Source organism: Nicotiana tabacum, chromosome 13 (assembly GCF_000715075.1).
Source record: "Nicotiana tabacum cultivar K326 chromosome 13, ASM71507v2, whole genome shotgun sequence".
Lineage (NCBI taxonomy): Eukaryota > Viridiplantae > Streptophyta > Magnoliopsida > Solanales > Solanaceae > Nicotiana > Nicotiana tabacum.
This window is the reverse complement of record NC_134092.1, coordinates 16,943,959-16,969,228: the sequence shown is the minus strand read 5'-3', so window position 1 is coordinate 16,969,228 and position 25,270 is coordinate 16,943,959. Positions and strand designations below refer to the sequence as shown.

The 25,270-nt window shown below is 34.2% G+C and overlaps 1 protein-coding gene across 4 annotated transcripts; it reads left to right on the top strand.

Moving 5' to 3' along the window:
- The first annotated feature begins 304 nt into the window (after positions 1 to 304).
- On the top strand, positions 305 to 12,996 carry LOC107832280 (tRNA threonylcarbamoyladenosine dehydratase). 4 transcript variants are annotated; one of them, XM_016660096.2, is made up of 11 exons: positions 305 to 443; positions 1,324 to 1,367; positions 2,326 to 2,404; positions 4,449 to 4,596; positions 5,709 to 5,921; positions 7,786 to 7,920; positions 8,561 to 8,695; positions 8,884 to 9,099; positions 11,039 to 11,163; positions 11,994 to 12,051; positions 12,316 to 12,996. In XM_016660096.2, exons 3-11 carry the CDS (start codon positions 2,352 to 2,354, stop codon positions 12,424 to 12,426), a joined length of 1,194 nt encoding a protein of 397 aa, XP_016515582.1. In that variant the 5' UTR covers positions 305 to 443; positions 1,324 to 1,367; positions 2,326 to 2,351; the 3' UTR covers positions 12,427 to 12,996. The 4 variants fall into 4 exon arrangements, 3 of the variants coding, with proteins under 3 accessions (XP_016515582.1, XP_016515580.1, XP_016515581.1); XR_001658534.2 differs by having other exon boundaries at positions 308 to 688; positions 11,043 to 11,163; XM_016660094.2 differs by having other exon boundaries at positions 312 to 688.
- The last annotated feature ends 12,274 nt before the right edge of the window (positions 12,997 to 25,270 follow it).

Here is a 25,270-nt window from a genome sequence, read left to right as displayed (position 1 = left end):
TTTCCGTGTTATTTTAACAAAGTATTGTATGAATTTGCAACTTCAATTGCGACCAAACCACCGTAAATCTGCTCTAAATAATCTAAAATTTGAAATAAAGCTTCCAAATACCAACACAAACAATTTCTAATCACCAATTTAGTCAAATAATACCAAATTAAGAAGACACAATTGTCTTTTTCAATACTTTCTAAGAGACTAATGAAAATTTGAGCTTTTTACACTAAATTACTAAATCCGTGTTTGACAGTAATGGATGATTAAACTTCTACTTTCCGCAACCAAAATAAAATTTTAAGTTTTAAATACTGAAGAAGTATGGTGTTCAAGTAAAAGTGGGGGGACATTTTGATAAGACCGTAAAAACGGGAACATTTCGCCGAGATCAGAGTTCTGTTGGGGACATACCGTGCAATTTTTTGTAACGGCCCCATTGAAATACAGTAAGCCCATTTCTTCCGGTCCAATTGGGCTTTTCGGGTCATCTCCAGTTCCTCCTTCCATGTCCAAATTATTCTCGGAGGTTTAACCTAAAACCCAACTGAGCTGACTTTTGGCCCGCCGGAAGAGTGAAAATGGAAGAGAAAGTGAAGGTTTTAGCAATTATAGGAGCAGGAGCTGTACTGGGTTCTGCTGCTACACTCGCTATTTCCAAGCTTCTTTCCAATCCACTCCCAATAAACAACCAGTAATTACTAAACCATAGATATTGGATTAAAGAATCATGTTTAACTTCTTCAGAATTTTTATTTATCGTTTTATTAAGGGTGTATAGACAACATAGCGCGCGCACACCCACACACTACATTTTGCTCCTACTGTGTATGTTGGAAGTACTATTTATTTTTATTTTTCTTGTATTTCATCATGTCTTTGAGCCGAGGTTCTATGAGAAACAGCTCCTCTAACTTCGCAGGTAGGGTTATACGCTAACATCCCCAGACACCACTTGATTACACTGTGTTTTTATTGTTGTTGTTGTTGTTGTTGTAATTCGTCTAGTCTTTCTTTCCTAAACTAATGGGGCCAGTCAAACACCACTATATAAATTGGGACGGAGGGAGTAGTATTTATTTTTTGTTATTAATTTACTTATGTAGTACTGGCCTGAGATGAGTTTAAATGGAGTAATATGGTCAGTAAGCCTAGTTGTTGTACCAAGTCGGAGTATATTGTCAAAAAAGTAGTGGTTATAGTTGTACTTTTTCAGTTTTACAAAGAGGGAAATTTTTTGGCCACCGATGAAGTTAGAATTTTCTTGACTCTTTTCTAATTTAGAAGTTGAGAATTGAAGTTTGACGATTATAAACTTTTGTTTTGCAGAAGTATTGGAAAAGAGTATATAAGTGAGGCAGTAAATTCAAATGGTACATTTCTGTTCTCTTTGGTTTAACCTCGATACTTGTCTATTATTTCTTCGTAGGAGGGTTTGAATTTCTAGGCTTCTTTTATGTTTGCAGCATTGTAACTTGACGGGGAAGAAAAAAAAAGAAACCCGCAACTCAATTCTGTTATAATTCTAGACGTCGCTTATTCAATAGCTTACAAAGATATTTGATTATCAAAAAAAAAAAAATTGGATTACAAAGATATTTGCCAACTTTTAAATTTCTAGTAGGTTCTTCATGCATCTGCTTATATTAAGAAGAGAAAGAAAAGTTCGACATGGGCTTTAATCACATTGTCGTCTCATTAACTCGATAACTTGAAACATTCAGCTTTGTACTCTAACTTCATACGATTAGGCTTTGATGATGTTTGCTTTTTCCATTAAATTAATTTTCGATCAAAGAAGATATATTTTATTGTTAAAGGTAACTTTATTGATAACATCATGGTGTAATGTGCCCCAAAGGTCAATCATGGCCTCTGTATCTTTTGCAATTGCCATGTTACACCAAAAAAAAGAGTAAAGAATTTCATCTAAACTCAATGCTAATTAAAATATTACTTTTACTTTTTTAATTCTTACCTTTTTTTTTCCTTCCAAATGATCTACCAGACAATAGCGGGAAGTGAGTTCCATATTGTCGATTAAAGAAAATACAAAGAATGGATTTTTCGTTATCAAAACTCTTTTCACTGAATGCCTGTTTTTCAATACAACAACAATAACAACTGTGCCTCAGTCCTAAACAAGTTGGGAAATGATATTATGGATTTAATGCTTTGATGATGTTTGCTTTGTGGATTTAATGACATTTTCATCTTGTAATGATGATTTTGTTTTTCTTTTTGTGGTTTTTTTTTGTGGAAGAGGGTGGGTTGAGCCATATTTAGCTTGCTAAATCTTTTCTGTTGCTACTTGATATCACACTATCACAGAGCTTCCTCGATCCAAATATAACGGAATGACTACTCCAAACCTGTTGACTGATGAAGTAGTTTCCGAACAACTAACCAGGTAAGTCATAATATTTTCCTTTTCGTTTGAATTATATATTAAGGATGGCCAAGCCAAGTAAATGGCAGTTGCAGCAATAGAGAATAGCTTTCCAGTCGCTTCTAAGATTTGACAAGTGAAATATCATGGAAAAGACCTATAACCTTGCTGCTCAGAGGATAGGAAAAATAGCTCTATAACATACATGATATACCAAGAGAAACTTACCTTGCCATGTTTTGGCATTTTGCTCCGATCAAATAAGGGAAAGAATGGGTTTATAAATGGTGAAATATTGCAAAAAATATCCTTGCTCAGACTCAGAACTGAAAACAGAGGTCATTAGTGTTTGTTATGTTCAGGGTTCAGTCATTGGTTTTCTTTAAGTGTATGATCTGCAAAGTAGGGGAAAAGGTAGATATAGGGGTACTGAGAATTGATTGTACTTTTTCCTTTTTCATTCTTAGATTGGATTCTTGAAGATATAAGATCTAATAAAATATTCATTTCAATTGATATAAATATTTAAGAGTTAATACCCTAAAATCCCCCTAAACTATCAAGTTTTTGTCAGTTTCCTACTTAAACTATTCGGTATCCTCAAAACCCCCCTAACTATATTACCCTTCATATTAAAACCCCCTCATTGCTTTCTTAGAGGTGCGTCTAGTACACGCTCCTAATTGTTTAAAAAATGTGCCATGTAGCACTACACGTGTCTATTTAACTCAGCCTAAAACCCGCCTAAACTATCACTTTTTTGTCAGTTACCTACTTAACCTATCCGGTATTCCCAAAACCCCCCTTAACTATATTCTCCTATATATTAAAATTCCATGTTGTACTTTTAAAGGTATGTTTGTCTGACTATATTAACTTATGGTTTGTACAAAGTTTTTATATAGTTTACTCATGATGTATTACTCTCGAATGATTGATTAATTCTAGGAGTTTTGGCCAAAATAATATCTAATGTATTGTGTTAGTTTTAGGTTTAATTGTGATTGTGCTTTATGCTAGACTCCAATTGATAAGTCCTTATTTATATTCACTTTGTAGCACAGTTAAAAATAAAATAAAAAATATAGGCATATAGTGTTGTATTTCTTAAAAGTCATCTTATATTACATAAAAAGATTACACAAAATAAAATTGTTGCAAATAAAAAATCAATTGCCCGTCAACTACATTCTCTAATTCCAGATTACATAAAAAATGTTTAAAAGATTCAACTTTATTCTTTACAAGGTGTTGAGTTTAATAAGAAGATTTAAATTGGTATTCTTTCAACAATATGTGTAAGACATGAAAGAAGACTAAAACAAGAAAGAGAATAAATAATTTCAGAGGAAACAAGAGAGGGAGAATTTTTTTCCAGACGAAACCCATGTGGAGAACTGAAGAAAAAAGGTTAAAAATGAAGAAGAAGGTGAAAAACAAAGAAGAAAGGTAAAAAATAAGGAAGAATGGTGAAAAATGAGGAAGAAAGATGGATATAATTGAAATAAGGAGAATATTTATTAAAAAAATTAAATTTGAAAGGGGGTTAGGCTAATTAACCATTATTTTCTGTTAGGTGGGCCATTTTGATGGCTTTTTTCAGCTACCACGCGCTCCCAAGCGAGTATCTACACATGTTATGCCAGGTCAGTGATGAGGGGTTTTAATACGAGCGACAATATAGTTCAGGGGGGTTTTGGGGACACCTAATAGTTTAAGTAGGAAACTGTCAAAAATATGATAGTTTAAGGGGTTTTAGGGTATTAACTCAATATTTAAAGAAGTATACATAGAAGAAAATGTTTATGAACATAAGTGAGCTTGTAAGTTTATCCATGTTCAACTCGTAAAATATATGATCTCAAAGTTGAGCTTGAGATCAACTCGTGTGATCAACAAAACAAGCTGAATAATCCCAGTCTTCGACGAACAAGACAGCTCATTTGCAGCTCTACACATCCATGCAAGACTTTATTTCCGTTTGGGCCATTTGACTAATGGCAGTTAGTTATGTTGACGCTTGCATTTCTGCTCTTATTTTTGTACTCTTTTCTGCTCTCTTTAGGAATATGCAGTTCTTTGGTCTTGAAGCCCAACAGAAAATCACTGCATCATATGTTGTGGTAATCGGTCTTGGAGGAGTTGGAAGTCATGCTGCATCCATGCTTCTGAGGTCAGGGGTTGGACGGCTACTCCTTGTGGACTTCGACCAGGTATTTTCTTTACGTGCCATTTGATTCACTTATGTATTACTCTGCTGTGATCTCTTGCCAGTTACATTCCTTTGGCAGAGAAAATTCTATATATCCATGTGTTTAATTCATTCCTTATCCTGTTTGATTTTACAACATTCCGTTCCTCTTTACACCATTCCTTATTCTTTGAAGCAGGATGAAAGTCAATAAACATGAAATTTCAGATTTCAATTCATCTTTTTCCTTCATTCCTTGGCCTGAAATCTAGAGATGTGGCATATAGTTAATAAACTACAGGAACAATATTCCTAGAGACTTGGATACTATAATTACTATTATAATGAGAAGTGTAAGCCAAAAATTGTGTTCCATAATATCATACCTGATTGGTGGATCCTTGAAGTTAGACTTCTTGGTCAATTGTGCACGACTGTAGGAGGGGGGAATCGAGTGTGCCATCTGCTAATGTAGATATTCCATTTCGTTTCCATTTAACTTGATCTACAGGGATGGTATGTACATTGGCATTAATTTGGGAGGTATTTATCAAGGAAAAGTGTTCTGCAATATTGATAGTTCTAGATTGGGAAACACGATAGCTGTTAAGTAATGTGTAAGTGGGATCTAACAACAACAACAACAACATACCCAGTGTAATCCCACAGGTGGGGTCTGGGGAGGGTAGTGTGTGCCCAGACCTTACCCCTACCTGGAAAGGTAGAGAGGCTATTTCCGATAGACCCTCGGCTCAAGAAATGTAAGTGGGATCTAATTGAGTCTTTTACGTAGCTGCTATGCTCCCTTAAAGATCATCATGTTGGTTTATGACATGATTTGGATGTCTGAATATATGTCCTACTTGCATTTTGCAATGCAACAAAATTACAGAGGTTTGGGATCCATGGGATATTGCATATGGTACTTAGTTACTAAAATCATTGCACTTTGTTGTATTTGCTAGCATCCACTGGATGTTTATCATTAAATTCCTTTACTTTATCCAACAGAAATAAATAAGTAAAAGAAAAGAAAAGTCTTTGGGTCCGGGAAAGATGCTCTAGTATATGAGTTTTATACAAGAAATGTTGTCTATGTTTCCAAAACTCTGATATCTGCTAATTATATTGAAGGTCACAGTCTCCTCATTAAATAGACATGCTGTTGCCACAAGAGAAGATGTTGGTACCCCAAAAGCCCTATGCCTTAAGAAGCACTTCCAATCAATTTTCCCGGAGTGCCATATAGATGCAAAAGTTATCTTATATGATTCATCGTCCGAAGAAGAAATTCTGTCTGGCCACCCTGACTTCGTCCTTGATTGTATTGATAATATCGACACAAAGGTAGGTTTGTTTATGTTTTCTTTCAATTTTTGTTGCTGCTGCTCCTTTCAGTAGCAATTTCTATCTAGGCTGAAAGTGAAGCGATTGTTAAATTACAGTTTTTCCATTACTGGCCTATTGTGATCTTTGAAAACCTGCTGGTTGAGTCGAATAATTTCTCAGTTCTAGAGTTGTATTGCGCCCTTTCCGAGGCTGCGTCAACTTTCTTCTTATTTATATATTTTTGAAACTAGTCTCTATGCACGTGCCTTGCACGTAAACCATAGGCGCGTGCAATAGTTAACATAAAATATGTGAATATACTTTTTTTCTCGTATATAATTTAGTTTTTTACAAACATTTTTAGCCTCTAAGTAAAGTAAACGATAAATCCGGAAAATTATTTTGTATAAATGCCATTAAAATATGTATCGTGCATGTAATAGTTAACATAAAATATGTGTATACTTTTTTTCTCGTATATATTTTAGTTTTTAACAAACGTTTTTAGCCTCTAAGTAAAGAAACGATAAATCCGGCAAACTATTTTGTATAAATGCCAGTAAAATATGTATGTGGGCTACAAGCTTTCAACAACCATAAATTGGAACCTTTTATTAAATAAGCTTTGTATTCTCAAACATATGAAAGTACAATCACATAATAAAAACTTAAAATTATAAAATCAAGAAAAAAACATATACTTCTTAATACAATCTAATGAATATATCAGGTAAAAGGAGTCTATTACTTGTAACAGTATAGAGGAACAAAGGAAGAGAGTGGTTGCGTCTACCGGCGAACAACGACATCTAGCTAAGTCTTCTTTTCTCTTTCTGAGAGAGGTTAGTTAGGATAAATATCATTATGTGTACCAACTTAAGGTTTTCCATTTTGTTTGAACACCAATACTGGTAAGAGCTGAATTTTTAATGTGATTAGAATAAAGAAAATTCAAATATATATATATATATATATATATATATATATAATTATTTTCTAGAAAATTAAATTTTTTAAATTTACAATAGATTACTACACATATTGTGAAACAACATAAAAACACGAGGAAAATTAGTTTGAGATAAAGGAAGTACTTGTATCATGGAGAAGTCTAGCTTGTTTATAACTATAAAATTTAAGTAAAGGTATAACTTTTGGAACATCAACTTATTGGCAGGACTTTGGTTAGTATTAGAGTTCAATGCAAATTTCTATTAGAAATATGTTCTCAATTTTACAATTATATCCAATAGTTATTTAGCGTTTGAATAAATATTTTAGCTATTGAAGGGCATAAAAGTCGATCAATATTTTAGGTGTATTTTTGTCGTTCGACATTTAGTGTAAATTATTCGTGCTTTTATAATAATATAGACTAGAATGTTCTGCAAATATTTTGTCTCCATCGCGCTTTTTTCCCTTGGGGGGGGGGGGGATGGATTTTTCTTTGCATGATTTCTGAAAATTTTAAACATTGTAGACAACTAATAAGGTTGATCTTAATGTTCTTTTCTTCTGTGGTAACACTTTTCTGTTAATTGATTTTTCAGAGTGCAATTAAAGTCCACTAACAATTCGGAACCTTACTGGAATTGTAGCAGTCTCATTACTCATTAGGATTGAATCGTATGATGCCCATTGAACCAGAAGTTTCTTTTACACTATCTTCCTTATGAATTCTTGAAAAAAGATCCAGAATAAGAGCTTAGGACTTATGAAATATTTGTTTATGTAGTTTACGGTGGAAATGGCTAGTTTCTATCTCTTCTGTCTTTAAGTAAGTATTTGAGAAAACAATTGCATGATGCATAGTAGTTATGGTTCTATACAATACCTTTTGAATCTTTTCCAGTTAGAAACTTTTGCTATATATACTTTGTAGGTGGCGCTTCTTGCTGCATGTGTTCGAAGAGGTTTGAAAGTTTTATCTGCAACAGGAGCTGGCGTAAGGGCTGATCCAACAAGAATTCGTGTGGCTGACTTGAGAGAGTCCACCAATGACCCTCTTTCTCGAGCTGTAATTAATTCTCTGGAATTTTTTTCATGCTATACATGCAGCATCCAGAATTTTCAGATTTTTTAGTTCCATTCTATTACTGATTCATTTTTTTATACGTTGAAATGACGTCCTTTATCCACCACATTATATAACAGATAATTTTGACTTCAAACTCTCCTGGTTGGAGATGAGAACAGATAGTCCATCTTCCAGACATGTCCATCTTATGGAATCACTTGGCTTACTGGATATCACTAAAAAACCTTCTATAACTCTATGTTTGAGGACATCAGTCTCTCCAGTGGCGAGACTATTTCTCCATATATGGAATAGATTTTTAAGTCTATAATGATATTCTACCCTGATATTTTATTCGCTTGAAAGCCGATAAACTATAAAAACTGAATTTTGCATTTATTACCAGGGCTACAGGCTGTCAACTGTGTTGTGTCAACAGAATCTTTAACTACTTAAATTTCGTAGTAAACTCTTTAAAATTGAAGAGTTATAAGTTCAATACTGGTGTTATATGTTCAGGGATATTCGGAATCACGGCTGGACCATGCATAATAAATGGAAAATAATGTTCTTAGTATTATCCAGTTCTCTTTTTCTGGTTTACTTTTATTGAGTTGAATTTGAAAAACTAATTGAGCAGGTAAGACATCGTTTGAGAAAAGATCATGGTATTGATGGTGGTATTCCTGTGGTATTTTCTTTAGAGAAACCCAAGGCAAAACTGCTTCCCTTTAAAGGGCCGAGTGGAGACGAAGAAAATCCTTCAGATTATCAAGTAAGAATTAACTTTGAAGTGCTAATTTTAGCAATTTCTATAATAAAGTTAAGGGAAAGACACATTTCAGAAAACTTTAAACAATATAAGTAAAAGTCACTCTCTTTCCTAAATGTTACTTAATATTCCTCTCTTATTCCGAAAGAATCTTTCATTTAACATTTTTAAATTTGCAATATGGATATCAGATAGTGCCTGGATTTAGGGTCCGCATCATTCCAGTTCTGGGGACTATACCTGCAATTTTTGGGCAAGTCATGGCTTCCTATGTTGCGACTCAACTAGCTGGATTGCAAGTCCAGATGGAGCCAGTGGTGAACTTTGATACGGATCACTACCGAATCCTCCATCAACGTCTAATTGAGCATGAAGAGTTGCTATATGGCACATCCATGCAAGTGGAGGTACTCAGTCCTGAGCTTGCATTTTCTACTTTCTTGCTTGAGTCATCGAGTTAGGAGCTGCAAGGATAATTTTCTGATTATTCTTTTTTTTTATGGGACAATTCATCGAGGCAAATATCACTATTTTATATTAAAGGAATTAATCTGCAGACTGATAGCACTAAAAACAGAACCTAATGTTAAAGGGTGAGAAATTTTAGTTTCTATAAGCTCATGCACGAGTTTTTTTCCGTCTGGAGGGTTACAGTATGCCTGATCTATTTTTGTCTTAGCAATGGAGTAGGCAAGGCTAGTGTGTATTGTGGTGCATTATCTAATCCGGTGGAGGCCGCGTGATTTTGTTTTTTAGGTTGTCCCCTCCTCCACCTTTGATCAGAAAAAAGGAGCATTATAAATTAAAGCCTCATATAAGGCATCAACTCTCATGTGGATGAGAGCTGCCTGTAGCAGTGGATCTCCTCAACTTCCACTTGGGCTGGTTTTGTTTCCTTTGTTGCTTGCTAATAGTTCCATCTTTCTTTTTTAATATAATTTGATATCATTCAACGAGGAGCGTGCCTCTCTGTTATATGCTTCTTTGAATCTAGACATGTAATAAATCTAGGCTCATTCTAACAGCAGAAATGTCAAATTGAAAATGTGCTCCTATCAGTAAGTCATTACCTATAAATATGTAAGATAGAGTTTTCTCTATTCTTCTTCACCATCTTGGTGCCTCTTGTACTTTAATATATTAACTTTTAGCAATAAAAAGAAATAAGTAAGATGGAATCGTAAGAAATGATAGTTCTTAAGGTAGTAATGAAGGTATCTGTACCCTCTGTTTTAAAAGATGTTTCTGGGGCGAGCCCCGGGGCGTTTTCCCCGGGGCGAGGCGTACCAAAAACGCCCCGGGGCGATGGTGTGGAGCGAAAGTCTCAAGAGGCGTACGCCCCGCAATTTGGGGCGTACGCCCGGGCGTTCGGGGAGTACGCCTGGGCGTTCGGGGCGCGTTTTTTTAGTAAGGAGTAAGCCCCAGAGACTTTTTCAAATTAAAACAAAATTTGTTGAATTAGTCCTTCATATAATACCCAAATTCTCAAAAGTCAGTTTGGTAATTACTCAAAAGGTTTAAAAAGGAATTCAAAAGTATTAAATTTAAAAGTAAAGACCCTTTTTATTGATTTAAGCCCTAATTCATAGTTTTTTCAATTTTTTATCTTGTCCGCTAGTTTGCTAATATCTCCCAAAAGCAACGAATATTTAATTTTTTTTATAAATACAAAGATAACTACATTATTCTTCATAGCAGCAAATTCAAAGTTCAAAGTGCAGGTTAATCTATCCTTTTTGTTCCTCCATATAGAAAACTTTATTCTTCTAGACTCAAATTACTTGTGCTTGTAAGTAACGTATAATAGATTGTTATGATTATTGTTTTGTGGGGATGGAGCACACATATTTATGGTTTTCTTCAATTTTTATGCAATTTTACCTGTTTATAAATATTAACTGTCATTATATTATTTTATAAAATATTAAAAATTAAATACTTATGGGGCTTACGCCCCGCTGAGGCATATATAAAACGCCCCGCCTTACGCCCACGCCTTTTAAAACACTGTATGTACCATGATGACTATGATTTGCAGTAATCTCAATCATGGTCATGTCGTAGTGGGATCGGTCACGATCGTTGAACTTAAGTACCACTCTTGACCAAAATGATGACACCACATTTTCTGAATAATCGTAGTACACATAATGGTAATAGATTTGGAAGTAACCATGATGTTTTTTTGAAAGAGAATTATATTCATTTTCCAATTTTCTTTTGCATGCTATTTCAGTTTTTGTTATTCAGCATTATGAAATACATGTGTCAAGTCACATTGCCGCACTTATCATGCCGCTTATACTGCATTTATTGTATGTTCATCCTTGTTTTATCACTCTTAAGGTAGATGTTGAAGAAGTTATGTACATTGCCAAAGAGTTGTGGCATGGGAGAAGTGCAAGAGACCTATCTATTAAAGATGTAGGGCGTGCAATGTGGCGTTCTGTGAATGAGTTAATGCTTGTGAGGTATGTCTGCTAAGCTTAATATAATGGAATGAACGTGTATTCTCACTTCACCATCATTCCTTTTGGATGAACTGAGCTTGAGATAGGCAACCACAAGATCTTTTAAACTATGATGAAAAAGATTGCCTCTTTCATTTTTTGACAAGGCAATATTTTACTGGTAATTTGGGGCAATGAAATCCCATATATTAGTAAACCAGAAGTTGAGAACCTATGCAACGTGTTTCTGTAAAAAAGGCACCCAATAATCCATATGCCTCATCACTTTTACACTGTGAAATATGATATGCATGATTATGGATGATATAAGTTGCTACATCACTATTATACTCGGTGAAATATGATATGCTTGATTATGGACGATATAATATGCCAAATTCTTTTATTTATGTGCTGGAATCCATTAGTCTAATATAATAAGATCATCATAATATTTCTTCTTTTGGTCCATGAGTAATTAATGGTTTTTCACACAACTGAAAATGGGAAATCCTGAATACAAGAGGCATACTAGTCAGTGGACCCCACAAAAGTAATTTTTTCCCACAAATATTATCCACTTATCCATACAAGTTTATGCGTATTATTTGTTAATCCACTCAAAGTGAATATTGTTTAACAACTTGTATCTGATGTAGAAGAAGGATCTCATATTTTCACCCTATAAAATTCATGTTTAATGTTTCTATTTACGCATGATCTATCACTTCAGAGAATTTCTTAAGTATCATTTTGTATGTAGTGATCGTCATAGCTATTTATGTTTAGCAATGTCTCTGGCTTTCTGCCTCTCAACTCATAATACATTACTTGTTTTGACATCCTTTTAGGTGGGACCAAACAAAGCCAGCCTCTGTGTCGAATCTAATCCTTCTAAGATTCAAAGAGGTAACTTTCTAGAACATATTCGCTTCATTTGTAGGTGGAGGCTCTGATGAAACGTGCATCCAGTCATTTTTTTTTGTTGTTGGACTAAAGCATTAAAAATGCGATCTTATGGCCAAATTGTCAAACTTAACATCAAGTACTGCACAAATTGACTTCTGCAACTGGGACACATAAAGGGGGTGCTTGATTTTTAAGGAAACTATTGTTATTTAGCTGCATCAGAAACTGTAGTAAGGTCTTTCTCATGCTATTCTTTGCTTGAAGGCTGATGAACACGAGTCGAGGTCACTAGAAGATATAAAGGAAGAAGAACCAGAATTTTTTGCTAGGGTGACATCTGTGCTTAAGCGAGCAGAATCGGAGTTTGGCTTCTAAGACAGGCACAGTTATCCAGTTGTCTGCAAGAGCAGTTTTCATCTAAAGATTCGTTTATGATATTTATGCTCGAACATGCAGTGTTTTAGTCGGCTCCCTTTTGGCATCAAGTTCTGGTATAATCACAATGCCCATGAATGTCAATGGAGCACAATTTGTTTCACAGGTGCATTAGGATGGTACAGGAAACCTGAAAATTACAGCCAAGTGAAATTCAAAAGCTGTCTGAAGCGAAAATCTTCAAGGTTGTAAGTCTTGGCTTCTTTCTTGATGGTGTTTAGAATACTTCAAGGAGCAAATAACTTGAAGTAGCTGAGCACTTGGACAGGGATTTCTTTTTGTTGTTTTGTTTTGGGTTTGGGGGGGGGGGGGTGGGGGTTGCGGGGGGGTGTGTGTAGTAATTTATCATACCTAATTTGGTTTTTGGCTATTCCCATCAGAGTAGAAATGTTATTTACCCCATTTTCTTGTCACACAACATGTTGCATTCCATTCTTTCTTCTTTCAGGATTTATTCGAAAAAGAATTCAGAACTTTTTGATCGTGAATATCTAAATTCGTCAGTTAAAATATGAGTGCACCATTACAACAGGAAATGCTCAACAGCCATATGGACATCATTTATCAAGTTAGTGAGATATTGTTGTCAAACCAAAATTAGGAGGAGAAATAAAACACCTCAAAATCCTTCTAACAATATTGCCTATTTGGTATTTCAGACAAATATGTTAGGACCCTCTAGCTCGTTTCATATAGTTCATGTGCTAACTTTAGTCAAGCTGTTATTTTTTGCAAGAACATGTGATTGTTGATTACCAATGGATATGAAGAAAGCTGTCATTTTGCCTCTTATAGTTTTTTTTGTTTAAGACTTAAGAGTATAGATCAACTTTTTGTTTGTCTCAATCATTTTTGAGCTTAAGGGCCACATTAAAGCAACTCCATTTCGAAGAGCATAAGCTAGTATTCATGAACTGTTTTACTTCAATTATCTACGCAAGTGTCAAGATTTGAATTTTGCAATGTAAAATGACCAAAAAGAACAACGGAACCAATAGAATATTCTTAAAAAATTTGTAGAGAATGCTTAACATTTTTATAGGAAATGATTGATGTGTGGCAGACAATATTAAGGTAGAAATGATAATTGAGGAAGCTATAAATAAAATTAATATAAAGAGGGCAGAGGATGAATTCTTTCGTAAAAATAGCATGAGCTAACTAGTTTTCGGACTGATAATTCAAAAATAGCCACCGTTTGCAAAGTCATTGAAAAATAGCCACTATTTTGCTGCAACACGGACCGGTCCAGCATAATATACTGGAGATTGGTGCACCTGTGTATGAACTATCAGCGTATTATGCTGGAACTCCAACACGCGGAAAGTTCCAGCATAATATACTAGAGATTGGAGCACTTGCGTATGAACTTCCAGCATATTATGCTGGACCAGTATATTATAATGGAACTTCAGTATAATATGCTGGAGTTCAGTATAATATACTGGAATATTTTTCGGACAGTATTTTTGTTCAGATTTATCTTTACATGAAAAGTGGCTAAATTTCAATTACTTTTGAAACTGTGAGTATTTTTCAATTGCCACTTGTAAATCTGACAATTTTTGAATTTCTCCCAATTCTTTCAAATACCTTTAAAGCAATATCTAACATTTAATACATCTACATAAATTCTTTTTTCAATAGTTTCCAATCTAATAATGTACTCAATAGAATAAACATGGTGTATGTCCACTAATCCGATAAATTCTAATTACTCCATATCAAGTACTCTTGCATTGATAGGTAAGAGGGGTCCACTACATGTTTATACTATTACTCAGTGAAAAATCAATTATATTTATTCACACTACTGGGGCGGAGCTAGATGGCTACCTACAGATTTGGCTGAGCTCAATAACTTTAATCGAAACCTTATATTTATATTAAAAATAAACTAAATATAAATTAAATTAGAAACTCTTATAAAGTTTAAATCTTGTCTCCACGTCTTGTGAATCGTCTAACCCCACCCCATTTTGGAGGGGGTGCTCTTGAAGTAGAAGGATAAGATTGCATAAAATGCCAATATATATGAAAATAGGTTGATAGAGAGTAAATAATTAATGTGGTCCAAAGCAGCCAGGAAATATAAGCGCGGGCAAGCAATTTGTTAAATAAATGAAGACTTAGCTTGAAACATCGTTAAAGAGAGAAAAGAATAGAAGATTGCAAGATGTATTTATCTTAGCAGTAATGGTTGATGTTGACATGCATTCTGCTAAATATAATTATTTTCTCTTTTTCCTTTTAATTTTCTATTGAATAATAGATTGAAATATTAATTTACCTTATATATTATACTAGTGCGTAATGGAAGAAAATTTTAACATATAAAATAACAACATTTTGAATAGTTAGATAAATTTTACGTCCTATAAAGTGTGAAAGTAGTATAACATATATAACATTATTGATGAAATGATAATAAATATTTGCAATGTTCCAAAAAAGAAACCCTAAACAAAATTGGAACCCTTAATTGTGAAAGCAGTCTAAAATCAGAATTTTCGTTAGTTGCATAAACCATTCTTAACAACGTGACAATATAAATTAGATGTATCTTAAACCTCTTACTATTATTTAATACTATATACTGAAATCTTCAAGTTCTCCATTATAATTAGCCGTTTGATATTTCGTTTTTTGTTCTCTCGTTCAACTTCCAACTCCTATCTATAATGTAGCATAATAAGGACAAAAGTATTGTGCTATACTATTTTTATTTGTTTGCCTTAAAATCTTTGACACCTATACTAAATTTTAATTTCCTAAGTTTTGGCAGTTTCTTCCATAGGCAATAGGGTCCTACAATTGATCTAAAAAATGGAGCAAAACATAAGAAAATTGTTCATTGAACATAGATAAAGATGTGATAGCAGGGTGTAATAAAAAAATATTTTTGTCATTTTATAATGTCATGAAATTATTAGACAATAGCACCAACATTCGGCAAACCTGTCTAAAATATTTTTATTATATAGCAGTCTTTATTCTCAGAATCAAAATTAATTGTAGATAGCAATCACATGAATAACTTCCAAGATTTTATTATTAAAATAGTTTTTGCAGTTGCTTCTTTTGCATATAAGTTAATGATGAAGCCAAAATCAACATAGAATAAGGTGGAACTGAGGAAAATTAACTGACTTCTTCTGCTGGTTCAATGCATCAGTTTGCCTTGAGCACATCGTCAAATTAATGTAGTCTTCATATTTCAAATTTTCTTGTTCACTATCACCTTTAATCAATCTGATACTATAAAGCTGAACTTTTATTCCTTATATGGGGGTTGGGAGGGAACCTTTCTTTGTTATTTTCGACTTGGTATTCAGTATCCGTATTGAGGGCTCCGACTAATTCAGATTCGTACTGCGTAAAGCCCATTAAAGGGGAAAGCATTTTCTATTAAGATTATTTTTTTAATTCTCAAGGCTTAACCCCGAGACATTTATTTAAATGTGAACCCTATCTATCTCATCACAACTCTTAATAGTGGGAAGAAACCTAGATACACATAACAAAACAAATGATCAAAACAAAAATAATTTATTAAGCAACACAACTAAGCAATTAATATACAGATCTTAAAATTAGTGACATGTTAATCATCAATTTGCTGATTTAGCAGAACCAATCTTTTAAGTCGAAAAGCAGAGATATAACCAGAAATATTTACTGCATCCGTTTCAATTTAACCTTTTCGGAACACGAGTGTCACATTGACTAATATTCAAACATAGATTTTTTAATTTTTGAAGTAAAATTTATATATTTAGAAACTACATCAAAATTAAAGTACTATAAGTCATAGTAGTTAACAATTTAAAATATTTAAAAACTATTAGCAAAAAACATTATAATTTTTTTTTTGTTTGACTCTTAAAAAAAAAACTTTATAAAAAAAAACATTATTTGTATGATGGAGTATAGTACATTATAGTTTTCAAATTTCAATGTAGAATTCTAATCGTCTAAATTCTAAATGTGTCACCTCTTAATATATAACGCTAATGTACTTGGTATTTTCAGTGCATTCAGATCAAGATTTGGGATCTAATATTCAAACATAGAAATAGTGGTTACTTGATTGATGTCTCCTATAAAGAAGGCACCAACTTGAATGGATACAAAATTGATTGACCTGCTACTGTTTAGTTTGTTGCAAGCATTCATTTTCAAATTCATTGATTGCACAGTTGAATCACAGCATTTTAGTGACATCTGGCCTCTTCAACTAATTTCCTAGTACTATAATTCAGTCATGATCCTAGATATTTTTTCAAAATATAATAAATTCACTCTCCAACTACGGAAAATTCCACAAATTTCTCTACATGTTGAGATCAAGACACATTAAATTAAAAAATTAATTTTGAGAGCTTTTCAAACTTCTTTTAATAAAATTTGGTAGGGGCCGCGCGATCACAAATCTCCACTATCTTAGGTTATGACGTAGACTCGATTACTTAGGCTAAACCTTAAGTGAGCACTCCTCAAAAGTACTCTGGAGGTCGCTGTTGGATTTTTTTGGGTTTTTTTCGCTTCCTATGTGGATAAATAAAATACCTTTTGAACCTAGCCCATTTTGACCTATAGCCCACTAATATCAAGACATGTAAATATGACCAATATTAGGTTAAAAACACAACAAAAGAAAAAAAAACATAAGGTGCGGTCGTTTTTGAAGCCTTGTGAGAGAAAAATATGTTCTTTTGCTCCAGAAAATTTTTTACTCAGGCAGTCCGCTTTAATTAGCATTTTGATTGTGCTCAAATTTTAACTAAGAGTTCTTAACGTCTGGTTCTTGTTGTTCAATGATGGAGATTGGATTTGGAGGCCTGTAACTTCGAATTTGGAGGCGTGAACAGTACCTCATTTTTGGATGATTTCTCTCCTTTTTAAAATTGTTTTGGTGCTATCTTTTATGTATTATTGCTCTTTGTTTGGCACTTGATTTGTGGCCAATTTAGAGAACTTTTGTAACTCTTGTTTATTGATTTAATGGAGCTTTGAGGGCCTATGGTACCGTAGTTTTTACTCTTCACATTGAAGAAGTTTTTCACGTAAATCTTGGTGTCTCGTGTGTTTGATTATTTACCTTATTATATTTGTGGTGATTGATATACTTGCTATCCGTATACGTTTGTGCTCGAATTTATTTGTCTTCTCTTGATTCAAATAGATTGAAAAAGTTTGACTTGGGTATTATTCCGTTGCTACCTCGTCGTGCACATTGCTTGTGCTTGTTATTTTCCAACAAAGTGGTATCAGAGCTTGCAGTTATATTTGATTGTGTTGGTTGTCTATTTGAATGATGGGAAAAAATATGATCAAGGTGGTTTGTTTGAATGGCAGTAATTATCATATTTGGAAAGGCAAGATGTAAGATCCTCTATTTGTCAAGAAAATGCATTTGCATGTGTTTGCTTGCAACAAATCTGAAACTCTATCTGATGAGGATTGGAAATTTAAGGACTTACAGATTTACGGTTATATCAGACAATGGGTTGAAGATAATGTTCGTAATCATATTGTTAATGAGACGCATGCTAGAATTTTGTGGGAAAAGCTTGAGATACTTTATGCTTCAAAAACTGGCAATAATAAGTTATTTATGCTTAAAGAATTGATGAATATTCGACACAAAGATAGCAGCCCTATTTCTAATTATATAAATAATTTTCAGGGTTTACTAGATCAGTTGTCTAGAATGGGTGTAAGATTTGATGAAGAAATACAAGGACTCTGATTGTTGAATACTTTGCCTGACTCTTGGGAAACTCTTCGGGTTTCTTTAACTAATTATGCTCCCAGTGGTGTTGTAACTATGAAAAATGCTAAGAGCGGTGTCTTAAATGAAGAGATGAGGAGAAGATCTCAAGCTTCGTTTTCTTAAGCTTTACACTCCGAAATTTTAGTTACTGAAGACAGGGGAGAAGTAACTTCGGAAGTCAGAATAATAGAGGCAAAAGTAGAAGCAAGTCGAGGTCCGGGTACAAGAATGTTACATATGATCATTGTAACAAAAAGGGGCACATTAAGAAGTTCTGTTTCAAGCTTAAGAGAGAAATGAGACAACAAAATAAAGATGACGACAATGAAAATCGTGTTGCTATTGTTGTTGATGATGATCTTCTTGTTGCCCACGATGAAGATACCGTTAATTTTGTTCATGATGAGGCTAGCTGGTATGTGGTGCCATTTCTCATGTCACGCCAAAGAAGAAATACTTTTCTTCTTATACTCCAAGTAAATTTGGAAAGTTAAAAATGGGCAATGATCCTGAGGTTGATGTATTTGGCATAAGTACTATTTGTTTGAAAACTAACACGGATTCCAGGTTAGTTATTAACAATATCAAGCATGCTCCAGATGTCCGCCTGAATTTAATCTCTGCAGGAAAGCTTGATGATGATGGTTATTATAACATCCTTGGTGGTGGCCAGTGGAAGCTTACTAGAGGCTCAATGGTTGTGGCTCGAGGTATCAAGGTATATCGCTTGTACAAAATGCATGGATCCATTTCTATTGACTCAATTAATTTGGTGGAGATGATTCATCAGAGTTATGGCATAGAAAGATGAGTCATATGAGTGATAAAGGGATTGATAGTTTGGCTAAGAAGAATTTGCTTTCTGGAGTAAAGCAAGCAAAATTATAGAGATGTGTTCATTGCGTAGTCGGAAAACAGAAAAGAGTTTAATTTCAGAGTCATCCGCCTTCAAGAAAGTTTGATTTGCTGGAATTAGTACATTATATTTTATATGGTCCTTTTAAAGTAAGGTCTCATGGTGGTGCACTTTATTTTGTGACCTTTACTGATGATCATTCTAGCAAACTCTAGGTATTTCCTTTGAAGTCCAAGGATCAAGTACTTGATGTGCTTAAGAATTTTCAGGTCTTGGTTGAGATGTAGACATGCAAGAAATTAAAATGCATCCGCTTAGAAAATGGTGGTGAGTATATCGATCCTTTTGATAATTATTGCAGTTTGCAGGGTATTCGGCATCAGAAAACTCCTCCAAAGACTCCTTAGTTGAATGGTTTAGCAATGAGGATGAATAGAACTTTAGTTGAGAAGGTTAGATGTTTGCTTACAGATGCTAAGCTGCCAGATTCCTTTTGGGTAGAAGCACTTAATATTGCTGCTTATGTTATCAATTTGCTCCTACTATTGCTTTGGATGGTGATGTCCCTGACAGAGTTTGGTTTGGTAAGAATATTTCTTATGATCACTTGAGAGTCTTCGGGTGTAAGGCCTTTGTGCATATTCCTAAGGATGAGAGGTCAAAGATGGATATTAAAACTAGGCAGTGTATCTTCATTGGTTATGGTCAAGATGAATTTGGGTATCGTTTCTATGATTCAGTAGAAAAGAAACTTGTTAGAAGCCATGATGTTGTGTTCTTTGAAGACCAGACAATTGAAGATTTTGAAAAAGCTCAGAAGGTTGATTCTCAAAGCAGTGAGAGCTTAGTTAATGTTGATCCAGTTCCTGTGACTATTCCACTTGAATTGTTTTTTCAAACTGATGATAATCAAGTTAATAATGAAGATGGTGATCATGTTAAGAATGACCAAATGATGTTGTTGATGCTCGAGTGCAAGATGGTGCAGTTGACCAGCATCCAACTACTATTGATGCTCTAAAGAGTTCTCTCAGAAGATCTAATAGAAAGAAAGTACCTTCATCTCATTATCCTCCTACTGAGTATGTACTCTTGACTGATGGGGGAGAACCTGAAAGTTTTGAAGAGTGTTTCATGATCGCCGAGTTGGCGGTCTCCTCCACATAGTCGGGAGGGGGAGAATTGTTGGGTTTTGTTTTTGGACTTTTTCCCTTCCTATGTGGATAAATAAAATACTTTTTGGACCTAGCCCACTTTGACCTATAACCCACTAATATCAAGACATATAAATATGACCTATTTTAGGTTAGAAACACAACAAGAGAGAAAAACATAAGGTGCGGCCTTTTTTGAAGCCTTGTGAGAGAGAAAATTATGTTCTTTTACTATAGAAAATTTCTGCTCAGGCAGTCTGTTTTAATTCGCATTTTTCAACTCGTTGGATCGTGCTCAAGTTTGAACTGGGAGTTCTCAACATCTGGTTCTTGGAGTTCAACAGTGGAGATTGGATTTGGAGGCCTGTAACTTTGATTTTGGAGGCATGAATAATAGCTCATTTTTGGGTGATTTCTCTCCTTTCTTTAATTGTTTTGGTGATATCTTTTATGTATTGTTGCTCTGGGTTTGGCACTTGCTTTGTGGCCAATTTAGAGAACTTTTGTAACTCTTGTTGATTGATTTAGTGGAGCTTTGAGGGCCTTTGGTACCGTAGTTTTTACTCTTCACATTGAAGAGGTATTCCACGTAAATCTTGGTGTCTCGTGTGTTCGATTATTTTACTTGCCAACCAAGAGGTTGTGAGTTCGAGTCACCCCAAGAGCAAGGTGGGGAGTTCTTGGAGGGAAGGATGCCGAGGGTCTATTGGAAACAGCCTCTCTACCTCATGGTAGGGGTAAGGTCTGCGTACACACTACCCTCCCCAGACCCCACTAGTGGGATTATACTGGGTTGTTGTTGTTGTATATTTGTGGTGATCACCGACCAAAAAAACCGACTAACGTTGGTCGCTAATGGCCAAAAACCGACCAAAACGCGACCATTTATGTGTGGACGGTATTTTTGTGGTCGGAAAGGAATACCGACCAAAGTTGGTCGAAAATTACCGACCAACTTTGGTTGGTCAATTAAATTCAAAAGAAAAAATATTGCAAAAAAAAACCGACCAAAGTTGGTCGGTTTTTTCCGACCAAAGTTGATCGGTATTTTAATTATGTAAAAAAAAGATTCACCATCTGGGAATCAAACCGGGGTCTGTACTGTGGCAGGATACTATTCTACCACTAGACCATTGGTACATATTGTTTTAAGACTGTCTTTTATTTGATTTATACTCTTTAATTGTATTTTCGCACGAAAATAACCGATCAAAGTTGGTCGTTTTATTAAAAAGTAAAATTATCGACCAAAGTTGGTCGATTTTTTTAAATGACCCGCCGAATTAACCGACCAAAGTTGGTTGGTTTTTTAAAATGACTGGCCGAATTTACCGATCAAAGTTGGTCGGTTTCTTGAAAAATAAATTTCGCGGGACTCAAAAATAGTTTCCCGCATTTTTGCGTCAAAGAAAACCGACCAAAGTTGGTCGGTTTCGTAAAAAAAATTAAACATTAAAATATTTTGAAAAACCGACCAACTTTGTTTGGTTTTTGGCCGGTTTTTTGAGCGACAAAAGTTGAGTGTGATTGATATACTTGCTGCTCGTATACATTTGCACTCGAATTTGTTTATCTTCTCCTGGTTCAAATAGATTAAAAAAATTTGACTTGAGTATTATTTCATTACTATGTCATCGTGCACATTGCTTATGCTCGTTATTTCCCGGTCACCTGCGTAGGCCGTGAGCCTTCTTGATCGCCTATTGACTCCCTTTAGGTAAGTGAGTTTTTCAAACTCATTGTTAAATTAGTAGACTAAAGATCATGATAACTTGTACGTGACATTTTTTCTCGATTTGATATTCCTATTGAAAGATTCTTAAATTAACACTCGAATCTAAAATCTTTAAATAAAAGTGAAGAAATTCCAACTATCCATCACATCCCTAGCTCGATAGGCCTCTTATTACTAGCGAAACGAAATTATAATCCATTTCTATTTCAGGGCATTTGTTCCCACACCTAGAAATGGTTAACTAGTTATCCTTTAAACCACGTCATTTGCTTTTGTGCAACTTTCATTTTATAATCATTTACATCTAATAAATTTAATCTCTTTAAATAAGGAATACTTATAACTAACATATATGTAACAAAAAACATCACACATTATAATAATAGGTCAAGAAGGAAGGAAAGTTTTCAAATATAGCTGCACGAAGTGAAGCTCGATAAAGATGGTTACTACATTCACTAAGTACCTATCAAGATCAAGTCGATGTAACACTAATCCAAAAAAAAATGTATGAAAATTTTCTTGTGAGGGGTCTTTTTTTATTACTTCAAAAATAACCGGTGATATATATCTATGCTATTAACAGCGCAAGAGATTATCTAATGCAAAAGCTATGAGTTCAAATAAACTCATAACTTTCGCTTATGCCCCATATTTTTATCCAAAAAATTATTATGAGTTTGCCAGAATTAAATAATTTTGGCTCAAAGATTTACCTTCACTTTAAAGTTGGTGGTTACTTCAATTTAATTGCTATTAATGCCACGTGGATGAATTTGCATCCGAATTACCTTCCACATCAAATATGTCAATCACTATTAGTTCATGTGTTATATAGAAACTAGAGTTATCACCAATACTTTTTTTTTTTTTTTTTTTAATTCCATTCTGAGGATAGTATGTGTCATGATTTCTTTGGCTCTTGTTCCTTTTTCGTATTTAGCTAATTATAAATTATTTTGTTGAACAATTAGTTAGATCAAACTCTATATTGAACTCACTAACGAGCTAGTCTAGAACTTGAGGCATGACATAAACGTACTTAATTAATCTTTTAAATAATCTCAGAACTACCGTAAGGCAACAAAATAAAATTAATTGTGGAAATAAATCAATAATGTTATGCTATTGTTGGGGTTTAACTGTTTAAGTAGGAGCTTGCTTTAATTTGAGATTGTGACGTAATCGATGATCAATTCATTGACAACATAATTATAAGAATCCTTGATGAATTATTAGTATGGTATTTCTTTTGTCTCAGTTTAATTGAAAATGTTTTTAACAAAGCACCTACTTTTCGATTCGGGTATAAAATTTTCAAAATTTTTGAATAATATATACATTTTTAAGTCTAAAATAAGGATTGACAAGTGATGATGGTGTCCGTGAAAGACAGAGCTACTGAGAATGGACTATGTGTATTACTTTTAATTTGTTTAATCATACACTTATTATATAGTATTATATACTATGGAATTTAGTGCCAAATTATGTGCATCAACATATTTCAAAATCTTGAATCCAAACTGTATGATTGCAACACAAGGTCCCACAGATAGAATTAGGTCTAGTGAACTGGATATGATAATTAATTAATATTACTTAATTATTATGACTGGTTAGAGAAGAGCTTACGAGAAGACATTATATTCTGCCTGTAAACGAATATAAATATAAAGTTAAAAGATTTGAGTTCCACTTTTATGCTTCATACAGCTTATTTTGTCTTTCTTAATAAGAAAGGAAAATATTAAAAAAGTGAAAAGTTAAAGCCAGCCAAAAGACGTGCGTTTTGAGAGAAATGAATGCTCTTTTGTTGAATGAATCAATCGATTACCCACATTTCTTCTTAGAAGATTCCATTTCTTAAATGTAAACAACAAATGATGGTGCTTTTTCGGTTTCTTGCCGCGTGTTGCTAGTATTTGTTTTGGGGATCCGCATAACTATTATTCCTTCTATTCAATTTATACGTGGCACCCTTTAACTTATACATAATTTACAAAAAAAATATAAATACTTTTGAATCTTATGATCTAATAATGTAACGACCCGACTTGTCGTTTTAAGAATTTATGTCTCGTTCAGTAACTTAAGGTCTCGAGCAGCTTCGTAATATGTATTATGTCCCGCGAGTGTGGTCGAGTTTGATTTTCGGAAGATTCAGAATTTAATTAAAAGAACAATTCTCATTTTTGAAACTTAAATAAAAAAACAATTGATCGGAGATTTGACTTATGTGTAAACGACCTCGAATTCGAATTTTGATGAAGTCAATAGCTCCGTATGGTGATTTTGGACTTAGGAGCTTGTCCGGAAAATTATTTGGAGGTCCGTAGTGAAATTAAGCTTGAAATGCCGAAAGTTGAATTTTTGGGAAGTTTGACAGGGAGGGGGTGACTTTTTGATATTGAGGTCAGAATTCGATTCTGAAAATTGGAATAGCTTCGTTATGTCATTTATGACTTGTGTGCAAAATTTGAAGTCATTCCGGATTGATCTGATGTGTTTCGGCACAAGATATAAAATTTGAAAGTTCAAAGTTCAAAGTTCATAGATTTTGATTTGAGGTGTGATTCGTTGTTTTGATGTTGTTCGATGTGATTTGAAGCCTCGAGCAGGTCCGTGTTATGTTATGGGACTGGATGGTGTGATTGGACGGGGTCCCGAGGGGCTTGGGTGAGTTTCGGGGTGGTTTCGGACCATTTCTAGGCCATTTATAGCTGCTGGTTTTTGGCTACAACAATGTGCTATGCGATCGCGTGGAATTGGCCGCGATCGCGAAGCAAAAAATGGGGGAAAATGGCCAGTGAATTGCGATCGCGGAAGGCCTTTCGCGATCGCATAGAGGAAATTTTCTGATGCACTAACCCGACTTTGGAAGCTTATATCTCGCAATCTATAAGGAATTTGGAGATGATCTAAATATTAAAGTTGTAGCCCTTTATGTCTAGTTTTCAGAAATATAAACTATTTGTAATTTGGAGGTGTGTACAAAACGTTATGGTAGATACACTGCAGGCTGTCCGGGAAGAGTTTGGAAATCTCTGTTGCATAGGGCTGACTTTAGAAGCTTATATCTCTAAATCTATAAGGAATTGGGAGATAAAAAACAAATGAAAGTTATAGCTCTTGGAATCTACTTTTCAGAAAGTTAAATCATTCATCATTTGGAGTTTTGTACAAAAAGTTATGATCGTTATACTAGAGGCTGTCTGGAAGAGTTGGAAAGTTTGTTCTTCGCGATCACGATTGGTTTTCCG

Coding starts and splice junctions, on each gene's coding strand:
- LOC107832280 (XM_016660094.2), top strand. CDS start 576: ATGGAAGAGAAAGTGAAGGTTTTAGCAATTATAGGAGCAGGAGCTGTA. Junction 689..1,323: donor CCACTCCCAATAAACAACCA/GTAATTACTAAA, acceptor TTTGTTTTGCAG/AAGTATTGGAAAAGAGTATA. Junction 1,368..2,325: donor TGAGGCAGTAAATTCAAATG/GTACATTTCTGT, acceptor ACACTATCACAG/AGCTTCCTCGATCCAAATAT.